Source organism: Sciurus vulgaris, assembly GCF_902686455.1.
Source record: "Sciurus vulgaris genome assembly, chromosome: 13".
Lineage (NCBI taxonomy): Eukaryota > Metazoa > Chordata > Mammalia > Rodentia > Sciuridae > Sciurus > Sciurus vulgaris.
In genome coordinates, this window is record NC_136474.1 from 42407406 (window position 1) to 42430454 (window position 23049).

Consider the following 23049-nt stretch of genomic DNA (forward strand, 5'->3'; position numbering starts at 1 on the left):
GGTGCTGGTGCCCAGCCAGTGCTTTTGGGTGGGGGGTTGAAGGGAAGCCCAGTTCATCTCCGTCTGCTCCCTTCCAGCCTCATACACATCCTCACTAGAGAGCATGAGAGTGGCTGAGCTTTATTCTGGCCTTCAAGACAAAGGCATTGAAATAATTTTAAAAACTGAAAAATACAGGCCTAGGTGGAACAGGAAGCCTATAAGAGTGCTTAGATTCTTTTTCGTGTCAAAGCTGGTATTTTGTAGTGGTATTTTCTTTCCCAGCAATGGGACACTGGTGTTGTTGATCTCTCTTCTACCTAACTATTTCAGATCTTATTTCTCCAATTGTATTTGCTTTTAGCATCAGTGAATGAAAACCATGAAATATACATGAAGGATTCTATGTCTGCTGCAGAGGTTGGTACTGGCCAGTACGCACAACCAAAGGGCATCTCTCAGACCAACTTGATCACCACTGTGACTCCGGAGAAAAAGGCCGAGGAGGAGCGCGACGAGGAAGAGGAGAGACGGAAAAAGGCCGAGGAAGCCACACCTGTCTCGGCAGTCCGGCACGAGGGAAAGGTACAGCTCCCAGGCTGCCTCATAGAGCTTGCTCCAGCTTAACAACGCTCAGTAATGCTGAGGATGTGACCAGAAATACGTTAAGCTTAGGGTATTTCATAACTCAGCACTAGTTACCTTCAGATGTCAGTTTTTAAATTACTATTCTGTTTCAACATTTTTCCTCTGCAAGTTGCTTTCTTAATTTTTTGAAATTTTTTATTTTAACAAGGAATGTGCTACATAAGAACTTTCAAACAGCTGTCCTGTCTGTCTCCTCTTAAAAATACTTTGGGTGGTGTAACCTGCATTTCTTTTCGGGCTCTCATGTCAGAACTGTCACTAAAGCTATTTTCTTTGTTTTCTGGCCCCATTCTCCTACCCATGGTATATTTTTTCGAGATACAACAATAATCACATCACCATTCTTCTAACTACAAGTATCACAGCCTGTGTGTTTACAATTCGTCTTTCTTGATCTTACAATTACAATCTGATCAGGAAAGGAGTTAGTGGCCATATTTTAAAATGGGATATGAAGGCACAAGATTGCACAGGAAGTTGAGAAGTGGAGTTGGTGACATTTTCTCCAGGTGTTTTATTCATTGCATTTCGTGACATCGTGTGCCCCCCCCACAAAATTAAATTTCTTCTTAAACACTTTTAAATATCAGGTTATTTCTGGTGACCCAGCACTATAAAGCAAGTTTTTAGAAGAACAGTTTTAAAATTCAGCACATTGAAAAGTTTGTGCATAATAATCATGGAAAAGCAGAGCAGCTCCTTGAACATATAAGTTCATAGAGGAAATAGGGGGAGAAAAATGCTCATGTCACCTATGGGTTATCCTGAAATGTGAGTTCCTTCCATTCACAAGTGCACACTTAAGTGGGCTTTTCAAATACAGATGGGTGTGATAGAGAATCACCATCTGTGACTCGTTAGAAGGATATTTCTTTCCATAATAATTTTAACAGCAACATCTAAATGGGGGTAGATCAACCAAATAGTAATTTTTATAGTCAGAATATTCCAAGTGACCCAATCCATCATTAAATTTTGCTCTTTTAGGAAAAGTTTTCTTTATTTGCCAAACAGGAAGGGAAAAAAAAAAAAAAAAAAAAAGGACAGGGTAGGAAATGATGGCAGGGATATTTGGACATTTTTTTGCTTTGTTCTAAATTTCATTTTCACGCTCTTCCTGTCAGTTAAGTCAGGGGCTGGTTTTCACTGGGACATGAAATGAAGATAATATACCTGAAATGCAAAGTGTCATTTTTATACCCAATTACTACAAACTTTCTCAAGATCACCCATGCCAACAAATGATCCCCATGGATGTGTAAATGGAATTAAGTGCCACACAGAAGTAAATTATTTTTAGTTTGTTCCAAAAGTAGGTGCAGTCTCACTTTATTCAATTTTAAAAGATTACCAATTCGTTTATGTCTCATATAGCACTGAGTTATCCTCACCTTGTGCCATTTATGCCATGGGAAAATAAAAGGACAAAGAAAACGACTTCCCTCATTGTCTGATCTCTGCAGAGCCAGTGTTTTGAGCAGGGTTCCTTCAGGAGGTTACAGCTGAGATCCAGGGCTTCATAGTTGCCAGCTGTCTTTATTTCCCCAAAAACTTTAAAAAGACAAAGCTGTCTTAAAACCACATTCAGAAGCAGCATGGAAGATTAATCCTTAATTGTATTATTTTCCACCATCAAACAGTAACATAGAGGGTACTTATTTTTTTAACCAAATGAAAACATATTATTGAAAATAATTCTTAAAAGACCAGTCCTGAGAATAGCATGGGAAGGAGGTTTGTTTCCCTTGCTGATGTTCCTTCCCTCAGGTCAGATCATGGGTCTCACCACCAGAGAATAGTTGTCTTCACACAGAAGGTGACTTGTAACATCTGCATTATTCTTAGCGATGTGTGCAGATTCCTGTTTAAAAATGCAGTGTTTAATGTCAATGTGAGTGTGTGGGAAGACACACTCCTGTCATGGTCAAAAGAGACACTTCTTTGGGCAGATATATTCAAGAGATACTTTCCTTGTGCATTTTCTTTCCCTCATGGCCTCAGATGTAGTTTATTTGTACATTAGTCCCCCCTCTGTTGTTATATTTACCACTTCTCCACAAGTCAGGATTGGATAACCACCACCAGTCAGGCAGACTGGAAAATTTCCATGCTCTCCGGACATTAGGCAAAACACACACACACACACACACACACACACACACACACATACACACAGAGAGCACAACAGAAGTCTAATTATCTTCAGGCTTCATGTGGCCTGGCCTTGAATTTACCAGGCTGTAGCAGCTCCTGTGCTCTGCCCCAGGTCTGCTTGGGATTTGCTTGCATCCTTTCTTCCCTTTCTTGCCCAGCAGCCCCTCCACCACCTGCATTGAGACCACCAGGGCCCCAGAGAATGAAACTAAGTTCACTTGTCCCATGAAAGCTAGAACTCATCAGGATGTTACTTTTGTGCAGATACCGGCTTTAACATTGTATTAAGGACACAAACCAAAGGTATAAACATGCCCTTTATCTACTAAGAGAAATCAGAAGGCTGGGAAATTGTATCTTTCTATTATTTATGGCCCACAAATAATAGAAACTTACACATAGAAACTGTTACAAGACAACACATTCATTTTTGCCGGTTAGCTTATCAAAATCATTTTGAGTGTGAGTTCCACTTACATCCTACATAAAGGAGCAAAATAGAAGACTTTTCAGAGCAACCTCAGTCCTTTGTTGGGGAGTCAGAGTTCCTGAAATGCTAATTGTTAAGTCCCCCCATTATCAGATAGGAGTGGGGCCAGAAACTTCTAGATTTGTAAACCCACCTGTTTTGGATGTAGTTGACTAACCAAGGAAAGAAATAATGCTAGGAAAAAAGTCTTTTTAAATAATCAAAATTTGAATTGAATTTTGTTTTCACTTCTAATCCAACTGAACCATTGTAACAGATCTGTTACCTGGAGATCAGGAGAAGGTTATTGAAAGTCTTGACTTTGATTTATTAGAGTTATATTTGCTCTCAAAACCCTAAACCTTCCTAGAGTTGTCGGTCTAGAATGAAATTTTTGGATCATGGGAAATGTGTAGACATTGAGATTGCCCATTGTTACTTTCTGTTCTGACTTTTTAAAAATTCCACCCTGCTATGTGATGGTCTAATGGGAGAACTGTAGCCATCTGCGGCAACATTGGCATGCAGCTTTACTTAAAAATTCCCAAGCAACCCCAGTGCTAAAATTCTTGTTTTATAATTTTATATTGATACCCATAAGAAAATTAACTAATTGCAGTTTTCTTTTTGTCCTTTTGCACCTCTGTTCGCTGCTTCCTGTCTCTCTCTGTCTCTTTCACATCAGTCACCGGAGCTTGGCACTGACTCATGTTCCTTGTCACCCCCATCAGCCCATTCTGACCCTACATCCCCCACTGAGCTCCGTAGGAGGTGTAAGGAGAACGAATGCAGAGCTCCAGGTTCCGCCCTAACCAGAGCTGAGCATCTGCAGGGAGAGCTGGCCTTGGACTCCGACAGCCAAGGGAAAGCTTACATAGGGGACCAGGATGTGGCATTCAGCTATAGACAGCAAACTGGCAAAGGAGCCACATTGTTTTCCTTCTCCTTGCAGCTCCCTGAGTCATTCCCCTCTCTCCTAGATGATGATGGGTACCTCTCTTTCCCCAACCTATCCGAAACCAACTTCCTACCCCAGAGCTTGCAGCATTATCTCCCGATCCGCTCACCCTCCCTCGTGCCCTGTTTCCTCTTCATCTTTTTCTTTCTGCTGTCCGCCTCCTTCTCAGTGCCATATGCCCTCACTCTCTCCTTCCCTCTGGCTCTGTGCCTCTGCTACCTGGAGCCCAAGGCGGCCTCCTTGAGCGCCTCCCTAGACAATGACCCGAGTGACAGTTCAGAGGAAGAGGTGTGTACCTCGGCATAGAACACACTTCCCCTGCGTGTTCCGTGCTTCGGTCCGAAACAGTGTTAGCCGGCTGCTGCGATAGTGGTCCTACTTTCAGAGCCTCATTTATTGTCTGTGCCAATTATGTTGAGGTTTTGTGTGTTGGGGAGTCCGACCCAGGCCCAGGGTTAGGCACAACACCACGTGGACATAGCAGTCTGAGTGCAATCAGAATCCTCTGCTACTGGCTGAGTCCTATGTGGAGTGACTCAGCCAAAAGTCAATTTCAAATAGCCCTTTAGCTATGTAAAAGATCAGGGCTAAGTTAAAACTTCTGATCAGTTATCATCTTACAAAACAAATCACATGTAAGACAGATAAGTAGCTTCCAGCTTAAATGAAATTCAAGGAGAGATAGAGAGAGGACTGCGAGAGGGACCATGTCACAATCTCCTGGGTAGCTTTCCAAATGTGCAAACTAGTCTCCTGGAGATTCTGAAATGCCCCTGCTGCTCTCCTTGATTGTACATATCTTTACTGATTTAGTGGATCAGGTCCCATCATGCATTGGGTCAGAAAGAATGTCAATAACATTTTGAAACAGCCACCTGTCATCCGTCATTGGTAGGACCAAAAACAGGACCAGGAAGAACTGCATGCAGTTCAAATACAGTCAGGGAAGGATTTATTTAAGATTTCTCTACATATATAACCAAGCTGAAATTGTATCAATGCAAACTGTGTCAGTGCATGTATCAGATAGCAGTGATTCTTCCAATCCCACTTGAGACAAGAACTCCCCACAATATGACAGTGTGGTCAAGTCAAGAAAGTTGGTGAGGTGTCCTTGGCCCTAAGCCAGGTATGTGCATAGTGGGGGAAAAAGCCTGTCAGCCTGTGAGTCTCCCTCCCTCATCTCAGCAACTGGGTGAGTTGATGGTGCAGTGAGCAGCAGCTTTTGCTCTTAAATTGCTCCCCTTTCCCACCTCTCCACAGCCCTGTGAATAGCACAGCAGCTTCCCTTCCTCCACACTTCAAACAGAGCTTAGGGAAAAGAATAGAAGCTGCCCCCAGAGGCACTGGCTGTCCTGTCCTCTCTTGCCTGTGCCTCTCCCAGGCTCCCTCCAGTTCTCCTGTTCCCACAAAATAAGGACTTTTGAGACAGGAGACAAGCCATATGCTCCTAGCATTAAAAAAAAAAAAAAAAAAAAAAAAAAAAAAAAAAGTCAAGGCAACACACACAAAAAGACTTCAGTTTCATGCTCAGCCAGAAAGTCATAATTTGAGGTGCACCTGTGAGTATATAGAATTGTGAAGGTGTGTGAGTACCTGTATTTAGTGATATTTTAGCCATTTGTGTACAGCAAAAGGAAAAACTATGAATGTTCTCACAGGTGCTTTAAATGGAAGTCTAGGCTTTTTAATTTAATATTGCATAAGAGTCTTTTTCAAAGTTCTTGGGCTGTATGAGACTGAGCTCCAACTAAATCTCTCTCTCTCTCTCTCTCTCTCTCTCTCTCTCTCTCTCTCTCTCTCACACACACACACACACACACACACATATAACACACACCCATACACCCATACCCATATGTGTTTTTTATTCTTGAAAAATATTTTGAGAACTACTTTAAGTCCAAGGCTTTATTATCACTATTTCTCATAGTGGCAATATTATCAAGTAGTATAGAAGACAATATTATCTGTAAAGACTGTCTATAATATTACATATTTCCAACCTGCAAATATATTTATGTTTCTTTAGCAGTGAATCAGTCCTGAGTCTAACATAAAGAAGAAAAAAAAAAAAAAGAAAAGGAAAAAAGAAAGAAAAAGATTTCTGTTTTATGCTTTTCTAAATTTTAAAAACTGAACATTTCCTTAACCAACCACACAGATCTTGTGCCTAATCCAGGGTATACATCTTGTTGTAATCGGTGCATGAGAGTTAATGTAAACTTGGGCATGTCTGCATTACATCAGCAAAACAAATCACAGCAGTTCATCGTTGCAAGTTAGTGAATGCAGGATGGGAGCTTCCTGGTCCTCACTGTCCTTGTTATTGCAAACCTCTGAAACTGAAATAGCGCTGACCACTGCAGTCCTCGCCACCCTCCTCCCCAACCTTAGCCTACTACATACAGCTCTCCTGCCACCAGACTTTGTATTTCACCATCTGCTCGGTGTCGACTCTTAACCCCAGGTGCAAAGAGCTGTGCATGCTAGTTCTGCTTGAGCTAAAAAAGTCACATTGAGGTCATTCAGTTTAAAAAAAAAAAAAAAAAATGCTGTTTGCTTATATGGCCCATTTTATTCTCTAGGCCTGAAGCTCTTTGGCAGCTAAACTGGGTGACATCCTATATAATTCATCTCTCACATTCCTTTTACGAAATCACTAATGACAGTAGTTCTTTTTACATCTCTCATATGTTACAGTAGCTAAATCATAGTGCCAGCCTTTCTCAAGAGTGAACCCCAGTATAGAAAAGCTTAATCCTTTCAAACAAGAAAGTGGTCGGCCAATCATTTCTTTCCCATTATTCTTTCAAAAGGATCAAATAAGAAGGGCAGAATATCAAATTACCTATCAAGAAACATAAGAATAAATTTAGTTCATAACATAATTATTTGTGAATTTCTTAGTAATTTTTTGATAATACAAAACAAAGAGGTTCAAATTTGGAGGAAAAGAGTAATCAACTTATTCATACATTTTAATTTGTGGAAACACAGTATTATTGTGTGGTAACTGATGACATACTACACCTTTTGCAGTTGGTCCTAGTACATTTTATGTTTTATAGCAGTTGCTAAAAACGCTGCTATTTTCAGTTTTTCTTCATTAATTGACTATTGATCAGGCAGTGTGTTTGTTCACTGACTAGAGACTAAGTAGGAATTTGAGGGAGTTTACAGCTTTGGGGTTTACAGTTTTGTTTGAGATGGGATCTTGCTCTGTTGCCCAGGCTGACCTCAAACTTAGCAATTCTCTTGTCTCAGCCTCCCAGGTAGCTGGGATTATAGGCATGTGCCACTATACCCAGCTTTTGAGGGAGTTTAGATATGGCCAAAGATATTTGATTTTGTGTACCAAGGAAAATTAATAATTATGCAACATGTTAATATTTATATATTATTACTATTATAGGAAATTTTAGCTCTATGCATGTTGGTCATTCTATAAAGCACTTAGTATCCATTACCCAATATAATTTTTAGTGTTATTTTCTCCATTTCCAAGAAGGAAACCAAGATTAAAATATGAAACACACCCAGTGTGTCACAGGTTTGAACAGCAAGGATTCGAGCACATTGGTCTGACATCAGACCCCTCACTGGAATCTAAAACCAAACTGTAGTGCCAAGATGTTGGAAAATTACTGAATTAAATTTTAAAAACATATGGGAAATAATCTATGTTGGAAGACAGATATCTTAAAGGACTTTAGAAGTGTTCGACATGAAAGCCTAAGATCTTTGAGTTATTCTATAGGCTTGAACAATAGCATGTCTTTTTCTTATTCATTCAAAATGGTCTTTCCTTGGGCTGTTAGTTTGCATACATGCTAATACTGTAACAGCAATTACCCTATAAAAAACTTCAGGGTCACTCCGTGCCCCAGTTATTAACCAAGGTAGTCAGATCATTAAAAATATATCAGTTAGGCTTTCTTCTCTGAAAGAAATCTACTTAGGTTTAGCAAGCTTGTCAGAATGCCAGCCTCAGATCTACACGCCAAGCATGTATTCTGACTCCTTCTCTTCTAGAAATTTACGAATCAGAGTCTAGGGACAGTGCCAAAAAGTCAGAATGGCCAGAGTTAAATCCAGAGAGATAACACTGTCCCAGTTGTCCTTACTGACAAGTCTTGTTTTTCAGAGGGAGGGAATTATTTTAAGTGAGATTCAAAACTATACAGCCCCAGTTCTGATTTTTATTTTCAAAATAGCAATCCAAAAATTTGATCAAGGGAATGTTATGAATAATTAGTTGACATTTGTAGAGGGTGAGTCCATTAATAGGACATTCAAGTTATGTCTTAATTTCAATGCTTATTGTTCTACTCTACACCACAGAAAATACTGTTTTCAATCATAACCCCTTATGAAACAGATTAAAAACCTGTCCTGAAATTAACATTGTAATTCTCCCCTGAATTCCTAGGCTCTGTCAAATGCTGTGCTTTGTTTTATTTGTTTCCAAGTAGATGTCTCTTTCTCTCTCTCTCTCTCTCTCTCCTTATTTTTAAATGATTTTTACTATTATTTGCATCATTTGAATGGTATTTTTGCAATAAGCTGTTTAAATACATATTTTGATATACCTCTTTATACTGGAAGGTGGGATAAAATAACATGTAATCTTAAAAAATATCTGTTAGCAATGCTACTTGAAAATTGAGTTACATTTTTCATATATAAAACATATGCCTGTGAGTCACTGGCATGTGCTTTTTATAATTCATAGGTAATGCAGACAGCCTGATGTTCGTAAATGGGCATAAATTATGCAACCGTATAAATGAGGGGCTGAAAGTCCAGTGACTGTTACAGTAGCTTTTTATGTAAATTTTATTTTCATTACCTTTCAAATGTGACATATTACTAGGATAAAAATATGTATATAGATACGTAAACCCGATTTTATTTGCATTAAGAATTTTTAGGAGAGCTTTCTCAGGATGTTAGTGGAAAGGGTGGGAGGAAAATGACAAATTGGTTTTCCTGACATGTAGCACCAGACAGGTCAGTGTGGCCCACGCCGTCCCTGCAATTCCTGCGGGCTGTGCGTGCCTCGGGTCTTCCTCGGAGGAGGCTCTGTTGACAACACCTAGCTCTGGCTCTTCTTTTGCTTTGGCTTGAAGCTGCATTCTTGTGGGAAGGTAGTAGGCCACAGATCCCAGAGAAAGAAAATGAGTGGTTCAACTTGTAGGTGCCCCCGCTTGACCAGATGGGTTTGTTTTCTATCCCTGCCTCCTTTGGAACCTGGTCACCTCTTCGGTATATAGACTGACAGTGAGCGAACGGACACCGCAGCGGATGGAGAAACCACTGCCACGGAGGTTGGTGTTTAACTGGGCCTGGCTGGGAGCTGGCTAAGGAAAATGTCCCTGGGGGTTGGGGGAGGCCTCTGCAACTAAGAATCCTGCATATTAGCTTTTGAAATGTGGATAAATTCTAAATTCTAACTTTCATAGTAGGAGTTAAATATATTTTTTAATTGCATAGACCAGTGGATCTCCAACTGGCTTGTGTCGGAATTAACTCCTAGGATAGCAGCCTCATATTGTTTCATTCAGAAGGACTGAGATGGCACTAGAGAATTGATGTTTCTGACAAGTTCCCAGATGGTGTTGACTCTGTTAATTCTAAGATCACATTTTGAGAACCAATTGCTTAAACCAATAATACCTTAAAAAAGAGGGAAAAAAAAGAAAAGAAAAAAAGAATTCAGCTGGGCACAGTGATTCTTGCCTATAATCCCAGCTGCTCTGGAAGGTGAGGCAGGAAGATGGCAAATTCAAAGCTAGCCTCAGCAATTAAGCAAGGCCCTAAGCAACTCAGTAAGAGCCTGTCTCCTAAAAATAAACAGACAACACACACACACACACACACACACACACACACATACATATATATTTATACACATACACACACAAAGGACTGGAGAGGTGGCTCAGTGGTTAAGTGCTTCTGAGTTCAATCCCCTGTACCAAAAAAAAGAAAGAAAAAGAAAAAAAAAGTTGTCCTACCTCAAATGAGAGGCTTTTATGGATGATAACCTTGATGCATAAGACAAGTCACAATTACTTTAATTAGCTTGCTGACTAAGTAGAGATATGGTTTAAAATCCCAAATGGTCAAATAATATTCGTTAAAATAGTACTTCTCTGAATGTGTTGTTGTGGCCTTTGACTATAGTACAGGTCACTCATAAGAAATTAATTCTCTAAGGAAGAGAATATTGTCAAGTTATTGTTAGTATTTTATTGAAACAAATGTAATCACAATTAACAGAAGAGAAACAGTGCTATTGATTGTCCTTTGTTAATTCTTTAGGATACATTATATAGTGTGTTTATGGATTTTTGTCATTTTTAAATCCTGTACTATCAGTAACTGATTCAAATTTCTATAAAAACAGTGTTTATCTATAGTGATAGAAGTCACGATGTTTATTTCCCAGAGTGCTAGCAGAATTCAGTTTTTATTTTGCAATAAATTTTACTTGAGCTCCTATGTTATTTTTTACATCACCCAGTCACAACCATATTTTCTAGTTGCCTATTTTGGAAGAAATAAAAATACTATTAAGTTGTATCTGTACATCACTTAATTGAAAATATCTTCAGAAAAAAATATTCCATAATGGTATTTTATTAAGTTTCTTCCTTTTGGAAATGCCATAGTTTAAATAATTATTTATTTTTTAAAGTAAAATACAATAGTGTAAAGCTGTTATCCAGATTATTTTAATCAATTATAAATACACTTATTAAAAGCTAATAATTTTCTATGCCACATATAAAAAAAACTACACTTTGATTTTGTAAGAGTTAGTGACATATCGCAACAGGCTAATACATTCAGTGAATGTTGTCAGAATCCTCCTATGTGCTGTAAATGAAAAACATTTTTAATGCTTTAAATTTTTTTAGCAATTTTTTAAGTCATTATGAAACATTTAAAGCGCAAAAGCAAATACATTTAATAGGTAGATTGTGAAGAGCTGTGAACACACCACACCCTTGAGAATCAGGATGTCACCAGCCCTGTTATTTTCCTGCAGCTCCTTTCCATGTTTCCCTTCCCTTAAGGTCGCCAGCACAACAGTAGCATGGTATGGGGTCTGTGGGGTAGGTACTCCTGACCCCATTGGCAGATAAGGAAACTGAGACCCCTGTAACTGAAATGATCTGCTCAAGGCCCCTTGAGTGTGACCCTTGTCTTCCCTATCATTTCACTCTGCGTGTCCACTTGGAGCCCAGTGGCACAAAGCCCAGACCTATGAGAAGCACAGCTTTACCATGCAGCCTGTGGCTTAGCCTACTTACCTGATTACTGGTACTCACATGTCCAAAGATTAGGCAGGTTGTTGAAATTAGAAAAAGAGGGATAATGTGGCTTGGGGTATTTTTAAAAAATATTTTGGTATTTTTTTAATTCAAAAATTGTCCCATTCTTATTTTCAAGGAATGATGTTGTTACTGATGACAGTTAATTTCTTCTTCCTTTTTTTTTTTCTCTTTTTGTTTTCCTTAATTATCCAGTCTTCTCTCCTTTAAAAGCTTTAACTATTGGTTTAAGAAAATCAAAGTTCTATTAAGTTTTAAAATGTAGGCATCTCTCTGTTTAATTCTTCCAGCCTCGGTTTCACATATTGGGAGTAGTATAGCTAACCTTACAGAATTATTGTGAAGATTCATCCTTTTGAAGGGAGCTATCATTACTTTGTTGCCATAGCCCTTCTTAGGAATTGCAATCTGGCTCCCCATGCCTCCTGAACCATTGGTAATGTTCATTAAGAACAGCCTACTAAGCCCCTCCTGCCTCCCTCTCAACCATGTATATCTGCTCATCAAAATGCCAAAGACCCAGTGAGCAAGAAATCTTTTCCCTCTCTGTGCTTGTTAAGCTTCATAATTTGTGTGTGAGAATGTTGTGGTTTGTGTAAAGAACTGCATCCTTATGCAAGTGCACACGAGTGCCCACACTTAGCAAGTTTATATAGACTTTTGAGTTCTCTAATCTTAGAGTAAATTGCATGGTAAGACTTTATTTCCCACTCTTTCTTGATGCTGGCAGTCGGACCAGGAGGAAGATGCAGAACTCAAGGCACAGGTAGAAAATTAGAAGTAAAACAAATCAGTGCGTCATGGTTTGTGTACGGTGTTCAGATCTCAGCATGCTCTGAAGCTGTTACCATGTCGATGGTGCAGTGCGCAGGATGGAGTTTGTTCCCTTGACTACCGTGTCCCTTACCTTTCCCTTTCTTCTCCACTTTTTTCAGAATAGTCTGATTAAGCGAATAAAGGGTGAAAATGTGTATGTCAAACATAGTAATCTTATGTTAGAGGTTGGTATTGGTATATACCAGTGCATGTTTGTGTGTGTTGTTTTTTCCCTTAGTGGCTTCCTGTGGGCTTATACCATGATGCATGAACTGTGTGCTCACCTGTTAATAAGTGGGGATGACTTCTCAGCCTACTCTGTCTGATTCCTTTTCCTCTCCTAGATATAGATCCCTTTCCCTCTGTGTGTACTTGATTCTCTCCGGTCACATGTAAATTACATTCCTTACAGTTTTTACCTTTCAAAATTCTTTTTGATTTTTATGCTTGTGTGAATTTGATTTCTTTTCTTTCTCTTTTCCCTAGAAATATCACATTTTCACCAGAGTGTTTGTGGTAGTGTCATGAACCCTCTTCAAAATTCTGTTTTCTTTTGACTAATGAGATTGACATGACGTTTTGGTTTTTTTTTTTTTTTTTTTTTTTTTTTTTTTTTTTTTTTTTAAGTCAAAAGGCTGACTGTTGGATTCTTTATGTTCTGAATGTAGGAGCTAGATAAAACTCAAGATGAACTGATGAAACATCAAACCAACATTAGTGAGCTGAAAAGAACCTTCTTAGAAACCTCAACAGACACTGCCATAACGAATGAGTGGGAAAAGAGACTTTCTACCTCCCCAGTGCGACTGGCTGCCAGGCAGGAGGATGCACCCATGATTGAGCCACTTGTACCTGAAGAGGTCAGTATTCAAGCTCTGGGTTGGAATTGTCTTCTGTTCAATGACTTTGCATCTCCATAGGGACTGAAACTAGGAAAAGAATTTGGTGAACTTCTGAGTAAAGAACCTTCCCTCTTATCTATGTATAACCTGAATTGAGATGCTCTGTGCTCCAAAGGAAAGGTGCAAATCAAAAGAGTAGGTGGCCAAGGAGCATGGTATCAGGTGGTACTGGCAATGGCCAGAAAGCCACAGATAGACTGTAGGGCAAACTGGCTGATTCTGATCAAAAACCTTTATTTTATGGTAGAGAAATTAAGATACTATTTTAGTGAATAGGCATTTTATCCAAATGTACTTCCTTCTTCTGTATTGATGAATGACCAGAAAACTCTTGTATATTTCTCATCAATGGTAAGATGGAACCTCCTGAGAGTCTGCTGTTTGAGTGATCAGAAGTTGAAAGCATTTCAGGACACATTTTATCATGATATATTACATCAGGCTTTTATTGGTAAAATGAATGCTTTATTTGATTTCTCTCATAACTGGTTATTTTAACTAATTTGTGATTAGTTTTTATTTGACATTTTTAATGGGGAAATTAGGGTTTTTAACACAACCATAATTTAGTGAAAATGTAATATTTTTTAGGAAAAAGAGAAAGGGGAAAAAATCAAGTTTATACAAGCATAAAAATCCAAAGAATTTTATAAGGTAAACTCTAAGGAATGAAATCTACGTGTGACCAAGGAGAATTAAAATAAATACACAGGAAAAGGGATATAAATGTAGGAGAGGATAAGCAATCAGTAGGCAGAGAAGTCATCCCCACTTATTAACACACGGTACTCACATTTTGGTGCTTTTTTATGTTTTTTTTATTTTATTTTAATTAAAAATCATAAATTTACATAGAGCAATGTTGTTTGATTCATTCTGTTATTTTTTCCCTCCCCCCACCCCTCCCACCCCTCTTTTCCCTCTATACAGTCCTTCCTTCCTCCATTCTTACCACCCTCCTTATCCCTAACCCTAAACCTAACCCTAACCCTAACGCTAACCCCTCCTACCCCCCTTATATATCCTCATCTGCTTATCAGCGAGATCATTCGTCCTTTAGTTTTTTGAGATTGGCTTATCTCACTTAGCATGATATCCTCCAATTTCATCCATTTGCCTGCAAATGCCATAATTTTATCATTCTTCATGGTGGAGTAATATTCCATTGTATATATATATATGCCACAGTTTCTTTATCCATTCATCAACTGAAGGGCATCTAGTTGGTTCCACAATCTGGCTATGGTGAATTGAGCAGCTATGAACATTGATGTGGCTGTATCTCTGTAGTATGCTGATTTTCAGTCCTTTGGGTATAGGCCAAGGAGTGGGATAGCTGGGTCAAATGGTGGGTCCATTCCAAGCTTTCCGAGGAATCTCCATACTGCTTTCTAGACATTTTGGTGCTTTTTAAGTAAAGCTTTTAATATAGGAACGCTCTCTTTAAATATACAGCCAGAGTAAGGGTACACTTGGTGCTATTTCAAGGCTCCCATTATAAAGGACCCACGAATCACTATCTATCTACTGTTAGATATCATTTTGCTTTGCCTCTCTTCCAAAACAAGCAGTTTTTGAAAACTGCACCTTTTGAGCATTGTTTTGATTAATCTCCTTCTTATCAAGACCCCTTTATTGTGAACTATTTGTCCAGGAAACTGACACAGAATAGAAAATTAGAACTTATGCCTTTGTGTGTGTAAAAGCCTTTAAACGGTGATCTGTAGGCAACGTTCAGGTCCTTGTAGTGAAATGAAGAATCGAATTACACTCATTGTTGATCGTTTTCTAAACCTCCTTTGAAAACTTTTTTATCAACCTGACCAAGATCTCACTATTGCTGTATTCATGACAGTTCCAATCCCAGCTGGAAAGTACCCACTGGAATTACTTTGTAAAGGGCCTTTTATGCAGAATAAATGAAAAGTACCTCTACCAAGGTATGCCTGTACCACTAAACACCACTTGTATTCAGATAACTTGAGTTTCAAGAGAAAAATTCCTCATTTCATGTTTGATTTAAATATACTAGTTCTTGCATTATTAAGAAGACCGCTTGTCAGTTATACTGCCTTAAATTTTATTTTAATTAGTCAAGTTTGCCTCACCTTATTTTCATTTTTTAGAAATAATGTTCCAGCTCTAAAGATGTTGGACAACTGGACTAAGTTACAAACACACAGAATAAGTAGCTACCCAAAGCAAAACAAACAAAAGGAGCCAAATGTCGTTCCCCATTGCTAATACTTAAGAAAATGTCAGGTGGTGGCCACTTCGAATATTTTAGGGAATATCTTAGAGAAGTTAAGGGGTGGCGCTAAAAACAAGGGGAACTTTTGAAAAGTCAAAGCCATTGGAATGGTGAAATATATTTTTTACTTCTGATTTAATCCTGAATCTTAGAAAATGATGGTGGATTAACCCCAAAAGTATTATAATTTAAGGAGGTGATATTTTGACTACAATGAACTTTCCATTGATGCTGGTACCTTTTCTGTGCTTCTCTGTCCACATATATTTCCCACAGTGGCCTTTTATAAGCACATAGGTCTAGTCTATGTTAAAGATCTATTCCTTAGTGGTTACTTGAATACCAAAAGTTTTCAAATCCCAACCAAAAATCAGTATTCATCAATACCTATGCAGCACCAATATGTTCTCTCTTTCATGTGAGTGGTGAAATAACCAGTATGTTCACAATGTAACTTCTTGAGCTAGATGCTTAGCACAGTTGATTCCCATTATTCACAGATTCTGGATTTGCAAATTCACTTGCTCCCTAATTTTTTTTTTCTACCAGGGATTAAACCCAGAGGTATTCAATCATTGAGCCACATCCCCAGCCACATCCATTTTTCATTTTTTTAGTTCTAGTCTGGGTCTCCCTAAGCTGCCTCAGGCCTCACTAAGTTGCTGAGGCTGGCTTTGAACTCATGATCCTCCTGCCTCAGTTTCTTGCACAGCTGGGACTGTTGGAATGTGCTACTGCACCCAGTTCCCTAAAATTTATTTATAAAGACCCTTAATCACCCAAGAATGAATGACTGTTGTATCAGTGTGTGCCAGAATAGGACCTTGTTTCCCAAGTATAATACAGAGATGAAGGTTTAAGAAACTTAATGAAATAGTTGAAGTATACATCTGACTATATTCTAACCCCTAATAAAAGTACTCTTTTAGATTAACAGCTTCTCTTTATCAGCATCTCTTCACTTCTCTAGAAGCTGAAGTAATTGGGTTGGAAGGTTGTCCATGTTTAGAAGATATTTCTCAGATCTGTCTCTTTGTGTTATACTGTTTCTGTTATGGACATACACAGCTCTACATATAGACTGTGTTAACATTTACAATGATAGGACATAGACGTTTTAAAAATTAGTTTGTTTCAGACAATGGAGTATACTGAAAACCACTGTTCAGCCACTGGGTTTTTTTTTTTTTTTTTTTTTTTTTTTTTTTTTTTCCCCACAAAGCTTTTATCTGAGGAATAATATGGGTAATTATAATTAGAGACCCAGCAATGTTATTCTAAAAAGTACCTCTAATTTTGAACTTTCCTTCCTGTTTCTCATTTCTGTTTGAAAAAGAGGCTATGATTGAAAGTTTTAAAAGGAAGGAAGAAAGGATCAGAAGATTTACACTTAATGATGCCATATGGCACATTTTATGTTTTCCAATACCTTCCTTCAAAATTTCAGCAGGACAGGATTTCTTTCTACATCGATAATGGTTTTTATCTCTCATTAGAAAGGGTCATGTAAGTGTGGCACTGTCAAAATCTGTCAGTAGCTCCTGCAGGACATGCCAGGTGTTCCCCTACAACCTCTTGCAGGCAGACCATTCAGTGTAGTACTTATCAGTACATTAGTAGGTAAACAGGAATTTTAAGTGGTTTCATAAAATTTTATTGTTTATAATGATAAGATTCATTGAAAGAGTTCCATTCTTCTAGATACTTTGAGCGTTCTATGATTTATTTTTAGATTACTTTTCCAAAATATCCTTTCAGTCCCTACTCTGTAGAGCTGTACTCTGTGCAAAGATAGGCTTGGTTGCTACTGTATTGCCACTTGAATTAAAGAAAATTACAAAAATAGTTAAAAAAGAACAAAGCTAATGTCTTACATGAAATATTTACTTTAATGTTTCTTAATTTTTATAATTTAAAAGTATGATTTGGTCTACTTAATTCTTCGCCAAGATATTCTTAAATTAACCTCGAATTTTATTCACCTTGTTATAAAAGTTCAAAAAAAAAAACTTCAAATTTGTTTATTTGTTGAACAACAAAGAAATTATCCTAAGTCCACCTGAGTGTATTCAGATTAGCAGCTAATGAGCCAACCTTGTGTTTATTTCCCTACTCTGCAGCAGGCAGCACTTGAGTAAGAATTTGTTCCTACTTAAATTTTTAATATTTCTTCCTTTTTAAGTACTCACTTATGATTTTGCAAGCAACTAACACAAACACTGTTCTAATGTGAAGAAACCTTTTATTTCATTCTAGCATATTCTGTCCTTGTAGAAATGAAAAACTGTTTGAGTCATTTGAACTTCCATCTGTTACTCTTTGTAAATAATTATTAAATTATTAGATTTTGCAATGGTATCAGACTATTTTTCACATTAATAAACAATGATTTACTTCTTCAGGAAAAATGAATTTTACATATTATATATATGTACTACAAATAAAATATACATACACACACACGCACGCACACACATGTGTACATACATATAAAAAACAGTTAAAGAACTGTTCCTAACTTGCCTTTTTGGAAACTGTCTACTTCCTCTTCTCCAACCCAACCCCCTTTATTCAAACAGACCAAAGAAGAAAGAGAGATTTCTGAAAAAGTTATATTTTTGCAGCAAGGAGGTGCTCCATTCCTTGAGTCTCAGGTAAAAGACAAGCAAAAAGGATTTTCTAAGAGGAACTGTTCTTCATACTTCAGTGTCATTAAAGTATCTTTAGTTTTTATTTTTCTTTTAAAATTATCTTGCTTAAAACTAAGGTAGGTATATTATTTATGCTTAGGTTCTGGGGAAGGGGAAAAATAATTTTCCTAATATTTTGGTTATCAGTTATGCATCCTTTATGACTTCTAATCTTAGGTGATTATACATTATCATTGAAGCATTATGATTGTACTTTCTATAATAATGTTACTGAAGTTTTACTGCCTGTTTTTCCCCATAGAGTGATGCTAATTTAGATGACCTTGATTGACTTTGAAAGTTCTGAATTTGTATTGGTTTTTCCCACTAGCCAAGTGTGATTAAGAAAATACAGGAAGGAGACTCTGCTGGTTCTGTGGCTACTTCTCGGCAAATAATTTTCCAGAAAACTGTCCCATCGACCCTAGAGGTTATTTTTTTCAATTCATTTTGTTTAATGGATCAAGTTGTGATCATTCTTCTTAGGCATACTTATTTCTAGATTTAAGTTTCCAGGTTACAATAAATACAAAAGTAGAGAACATCCTAGTTTAAAATATAAACCAAGCTGCTCCCCTCTTCCTGGTTGGATTGCTCTTCCCTTTGTCACCTGTTAAACTGGTCTTCTGTTAACACATCACTTCCTATTAGGACTCCCTGAATGCAAAGTTTTCTTAACTTTAATCTGCCTTGTTGGAACTAACACTAAGCAAAGTGGAAGTCAAACTACTGAGACAGTGAACTTCAGCTGTAATTAAGATCAGGACACTGTGCAGACCACTCAGACTTATTTTTAAAAGTATCCAAAAGTATCCAGTCAGTGGGGAATGTTTCATTACAATGTCGTGAACACAGGTGCACTCAGTATTAATTGGATGATAAGTACTGTCATGGATTCCCTTCCCTATATAAAGAAGTACAATCTACAAATATGGAAAGTGATGTTTACAGAAATCTGTAGAATGTGGGCAAGTTCTTTCTGGAAATTAATGGCATATGAACTTTAGTATTATATTTAACATGAAAAACTTGACTTTGATAATGTTATCTAATCTTGAAATTCAAAATAACCAAAAAGGCATCCTGCAGATAGATTTCTTGCAAATTTTACTGACAAAGTCTGTTCCTATTAAAGAAATCTGAAATTGTAACCCTACCTTGCAGAATATATTCCAGATTGAAAGTGATAGTTAATTTCAGATGAGAAGAGATTATACCCATAATGGTTAGATAACACCGGTCCTGGACAGACCTATCACACACCTGTGTGTAGCCTCCATCCCAATTTTCTTAAAGGATTCTTATTTTAGAAATAGGGTATCATCAGAATTTCTAATTTAGCTTTTATATTTTAAATATAGGGCCCAGAGGATTGGGTTATTGTAGAAAAAATACCCACTGAGGTAGTTGATGGTGATTCGAAAAAGATTGTGACTTACAAGGTGGTGACGGTGAGCAGTAGAACTGGTGACATCCCAGCGGACATGCTGAAATCTAGCACTGTTGAAATGCATAGCTTCGATGATTTGGCCCGAGAATTGCAACTGAAAGAAGAGAACAAACAGAAAATATACACTCTAGGAAAATCCTATGACACCGTCTCGGGAAGAATCGTTACTATGACTGGGAAAACCAAAGAAGGAGAGAGAGTAGCGCAGCCCTCCTCTCTGGAGGTGCTTCAGAAAATGGAGAGAGGCGTGTCAGAGGCAGGGAAGGCCGTTACTATCCTGACAGAATACGAGGTCCTGGAAGCCCTGGCTGATGACAAGTCCAGGAGAGGACCTGAGGTCCAGACAACAAAGCGGAAATTGTCAGAATCCCTGGCTCCCATCAAGGAAGCTGAGTCTCGCCGGCAGAGTCCTGAAGAGGATGACCTCCAGAAGGCTGCAAAGCTGGGGGAGGACGTGGCTGTCCACCCTCGCCCAGAAAGTGTCCGGTTCAGCAAGACAGAGCACGTACCAGATAGTGAGGTCTTGAAAGTGGGACTCTTTGGTCCCCGAAGAAAGAGCCTGTCTGAGTGGAGATATTCCCAGGAACCAGCCTTTACTGTTGCTACCGCGCATTACGTCACTGAGTCGTCCGCATCCCGAGTGGTGGTAACCAGTGGCTCTCGTTCGGTTGCAGTTTAAGATTCCAGCATGACGTTATTTGAAGCAGTACCCTTCCACCCCAAACCTTTCCGTTTCTCTTGCTGCTTGGCTTTATGTTGAGAGCAGCCAACCCAGCTTTATGATTTTTTTTCATGGTTCAGTCAATACTGCAATCCAAAGTCAGCATTAAAACACTTTTCTGTTTTATTTCCAGCTGCCCGTTCCCAAGATTTGATAGTGCTGCTGTGGCTTGCAATGAAGGAAAAAAAAAAAAAAAAAAAAAAAGATCTGCTTAAATCAGCACTACCCTGATCCTAATAATTCTCTGCTTTACCAAACAGCAGCTCATGGTCACCCCAGTTTGCTATTTTATTTCTCATTCTTTTCTGTTTCTAAAGTCCGTATCTTGGATTCCTTCATTTCTCCTTCCTTTTTTCCTCTGCCCACAATTTTGTCTAACAAGCTGTGAATGTGTATGTGGCTGAGTATGTCTCTGTCTCTTGTGCTTGACTCTCCATTTCTTTGTCCTCTCAGACTAAGCAGTCTTCTGGTGAAAAGCTCATGGATGGCTCTGAAATCTTCAGTTTATTAGAGTCTGCGCGAAAACCAACAGAATTCATAGGAGGGGTTACTTCTACTTCTCAAAGCTGGGTGCAGGTGGCCATTTGCTTCCATCCTGGGGTTTCTGAATGTTTTCATCTGCCTTGCTCTGTGCCTTTGGGGCGGGTTGTATTTGTGTTTTGCATTCAACATTCAAAGGTGTCTCGCGTGATTGTCCTTTGTGCCTGCTTGGCATATCTGTCATATGCCTTTAGTTCCACTTCAAGAATATACTTCACATATTCAAAAGGCAATCACATTGAGAAATTTTAATAGCATTTAATTTTTAAAGCATTTTACCTCATCTATTGGGTCTGTGAAAACAGCCAGAACCAATGCAAATGTGCTGTGATGCTTCCGTCTATTGTTTTTTACTTGCATATTTTATTCTGTTTTCTTTTGTGGATGTGGTGAAGTAGCAGCATAGGCTCCAGTGTGTATGTTAGCAGCAGGCATGCAGCAAAGCTTCTGGTGGGCGGAATGGAAGCTAATTTATATTTTCTATCAGTGTTTCTAGTGATAAGCACTTGGTGCTGGCTTTAATCATTGTAGTGAGTGGCGGCTTTAGTTTGATTTTTTTTTTCTTTTAATTTTTATTTTTGTTTCTTGACCTTTGACGTAAGGAAAATCACTCTGATGCCACACTTTCTTTCCATACAGAAAGTGGAAACCAAGACAGAGTCCAGCAAAACAGAGACAGAAACAACCCCACACCACCAGCCCCTCGGCACTGAGAAGGTGGTACAGGAAACTCTGTTGGTGGAGGAGAGGCGTGTGATGAATGTGCACGCAAGTGGGGATGCTTCTTACGCGGCTGGGGACGATGCAGATGCTGCAGCACAGCCCACAGCTACTGAAGCAGTCAGTGTGAAAGGGAAGGAAGACTCTGCTGTGACCGAGGGGGCCAAAGAGGAAAGACGGGAAGAGGCCGATAAAGCTGGACCTGAGCAGGAAGAGATAGCTCCTGCTTCCCACGAGCGAGAGGAGGAGCAGGGTGCAGCCATCCAGGTTTCTGAAACTTCAGAACAAAAACCTCATTTCGAGGTAACTATAGCTAACGTTACTCTGAACACTAAACTAAAACTGATGTGTGGTGCCCTGAAATTTTGATCAGCATACAGGTGGAGCTGAGTTCAATTTCCTGTCTTTTCCATGTGATTATTCCGTTTCTCTGTGTATTATGGCAGTTAGGGGCCAACATGCTGGTTTTCAGCTTTGGGGTTATTTACAGACATATGAATTGATTATTAATAATGCATAGCTCTGGGAAATGGTGTCTGTCATTGAAAGTATAATTGGCCACCAATCTGAACAAAGCATCATAGAAAATCTGATAGACTTATTCCTGAGCAGTGTACTTATTCAGGAGGACCAAAAGACTATGCCTTTCCATTTCTCAAGTGTCCATACTTTGTTCTTTTTTTTTTGCGGGGGGGGGGGTCCTTTTTTTTTAAATACGTGACAGTAGAATGAATTTTGACATATACATACATGGAGTATAACTCCAATTCATTCTACTGTCTTTCCCATTCCCATCCTCCTCCCTTCCCCCTATCTCCCCCTTTCTAATCTGGTGAACCTCCACTCCTCCCATCCCCCTGCCTACTGTGAGTCAACATCTGCATATCAGAGAGAACATTTAGCCTTTGGTTTTGGGGGAATTGGCTTATTTCACTTAGCATGATAGTCTCCAGTTCCATCCATTTACCAGCAAATGCCATAATTTTATTCTTCTTTACAGCTGAGTAATATTCCATTGTGTATATGTACCACATTTTCTTTATCCATTCATCTATTAAAGGGTACCTAGGTTGGTTCCCTAGCTTAGTTGTTGTGAATTGAGCTGCTATGAACATTGATGAGGCCATGTCACTACAGCATGCTTTGGGTATATGCCAAGGAGTGGGATAGCTGGGTCAAATAGTGGTTCCAGTCCAAGTTTTCTGAGGAATCTCCATACTGCTTTCCAGAGTGGCTGCACCAATTTGCATTTCCACCAGCAATGTATGAGTGTACCTTTTTCCCCACAGACTCGCCAACACCTATTGTTACTTTTTTTCTTGCTTATTGCCATTCTGACTGGAATGAGATGAAATCTCGGTGTAGTCCGTTGCTTTAAAATTCCTTTAAAATCTTTTCTTTACCTGGA

At 38.6% G+C, this 23049-nt stretch overlaps 1 protein-coding gene across 1 annotated transcript in view; it reads left to right on the forward strand.

The window, feature by feature from the left end:
- EPB41L3 (erythrocyte membrane protein band 4.1 like 3) overlaps positions 1-23049 on the forward strand; it is a 218378-nt gene that overhangs the window by 190850 nt on the left and 4479 nt on the right. Inside the window, 8 exon segments of the mRNA XM_079109220.1 lie at positions 344-564; positions 9485-9538; positions 13036-13227; positions 18100-18174; positions 18542-18640; positions 19572-20306; positions 20835-20957; positions 21561-21944. Coding sequence (XP_078965346.1) covers positions 344-564; positions 9485-9538; positions 13036-13227; positions 18100-18174; positions 18542-18640; positions 19572-20306; positions 20835-20957; positions 21561-21944 — 1883 coding nt within the window.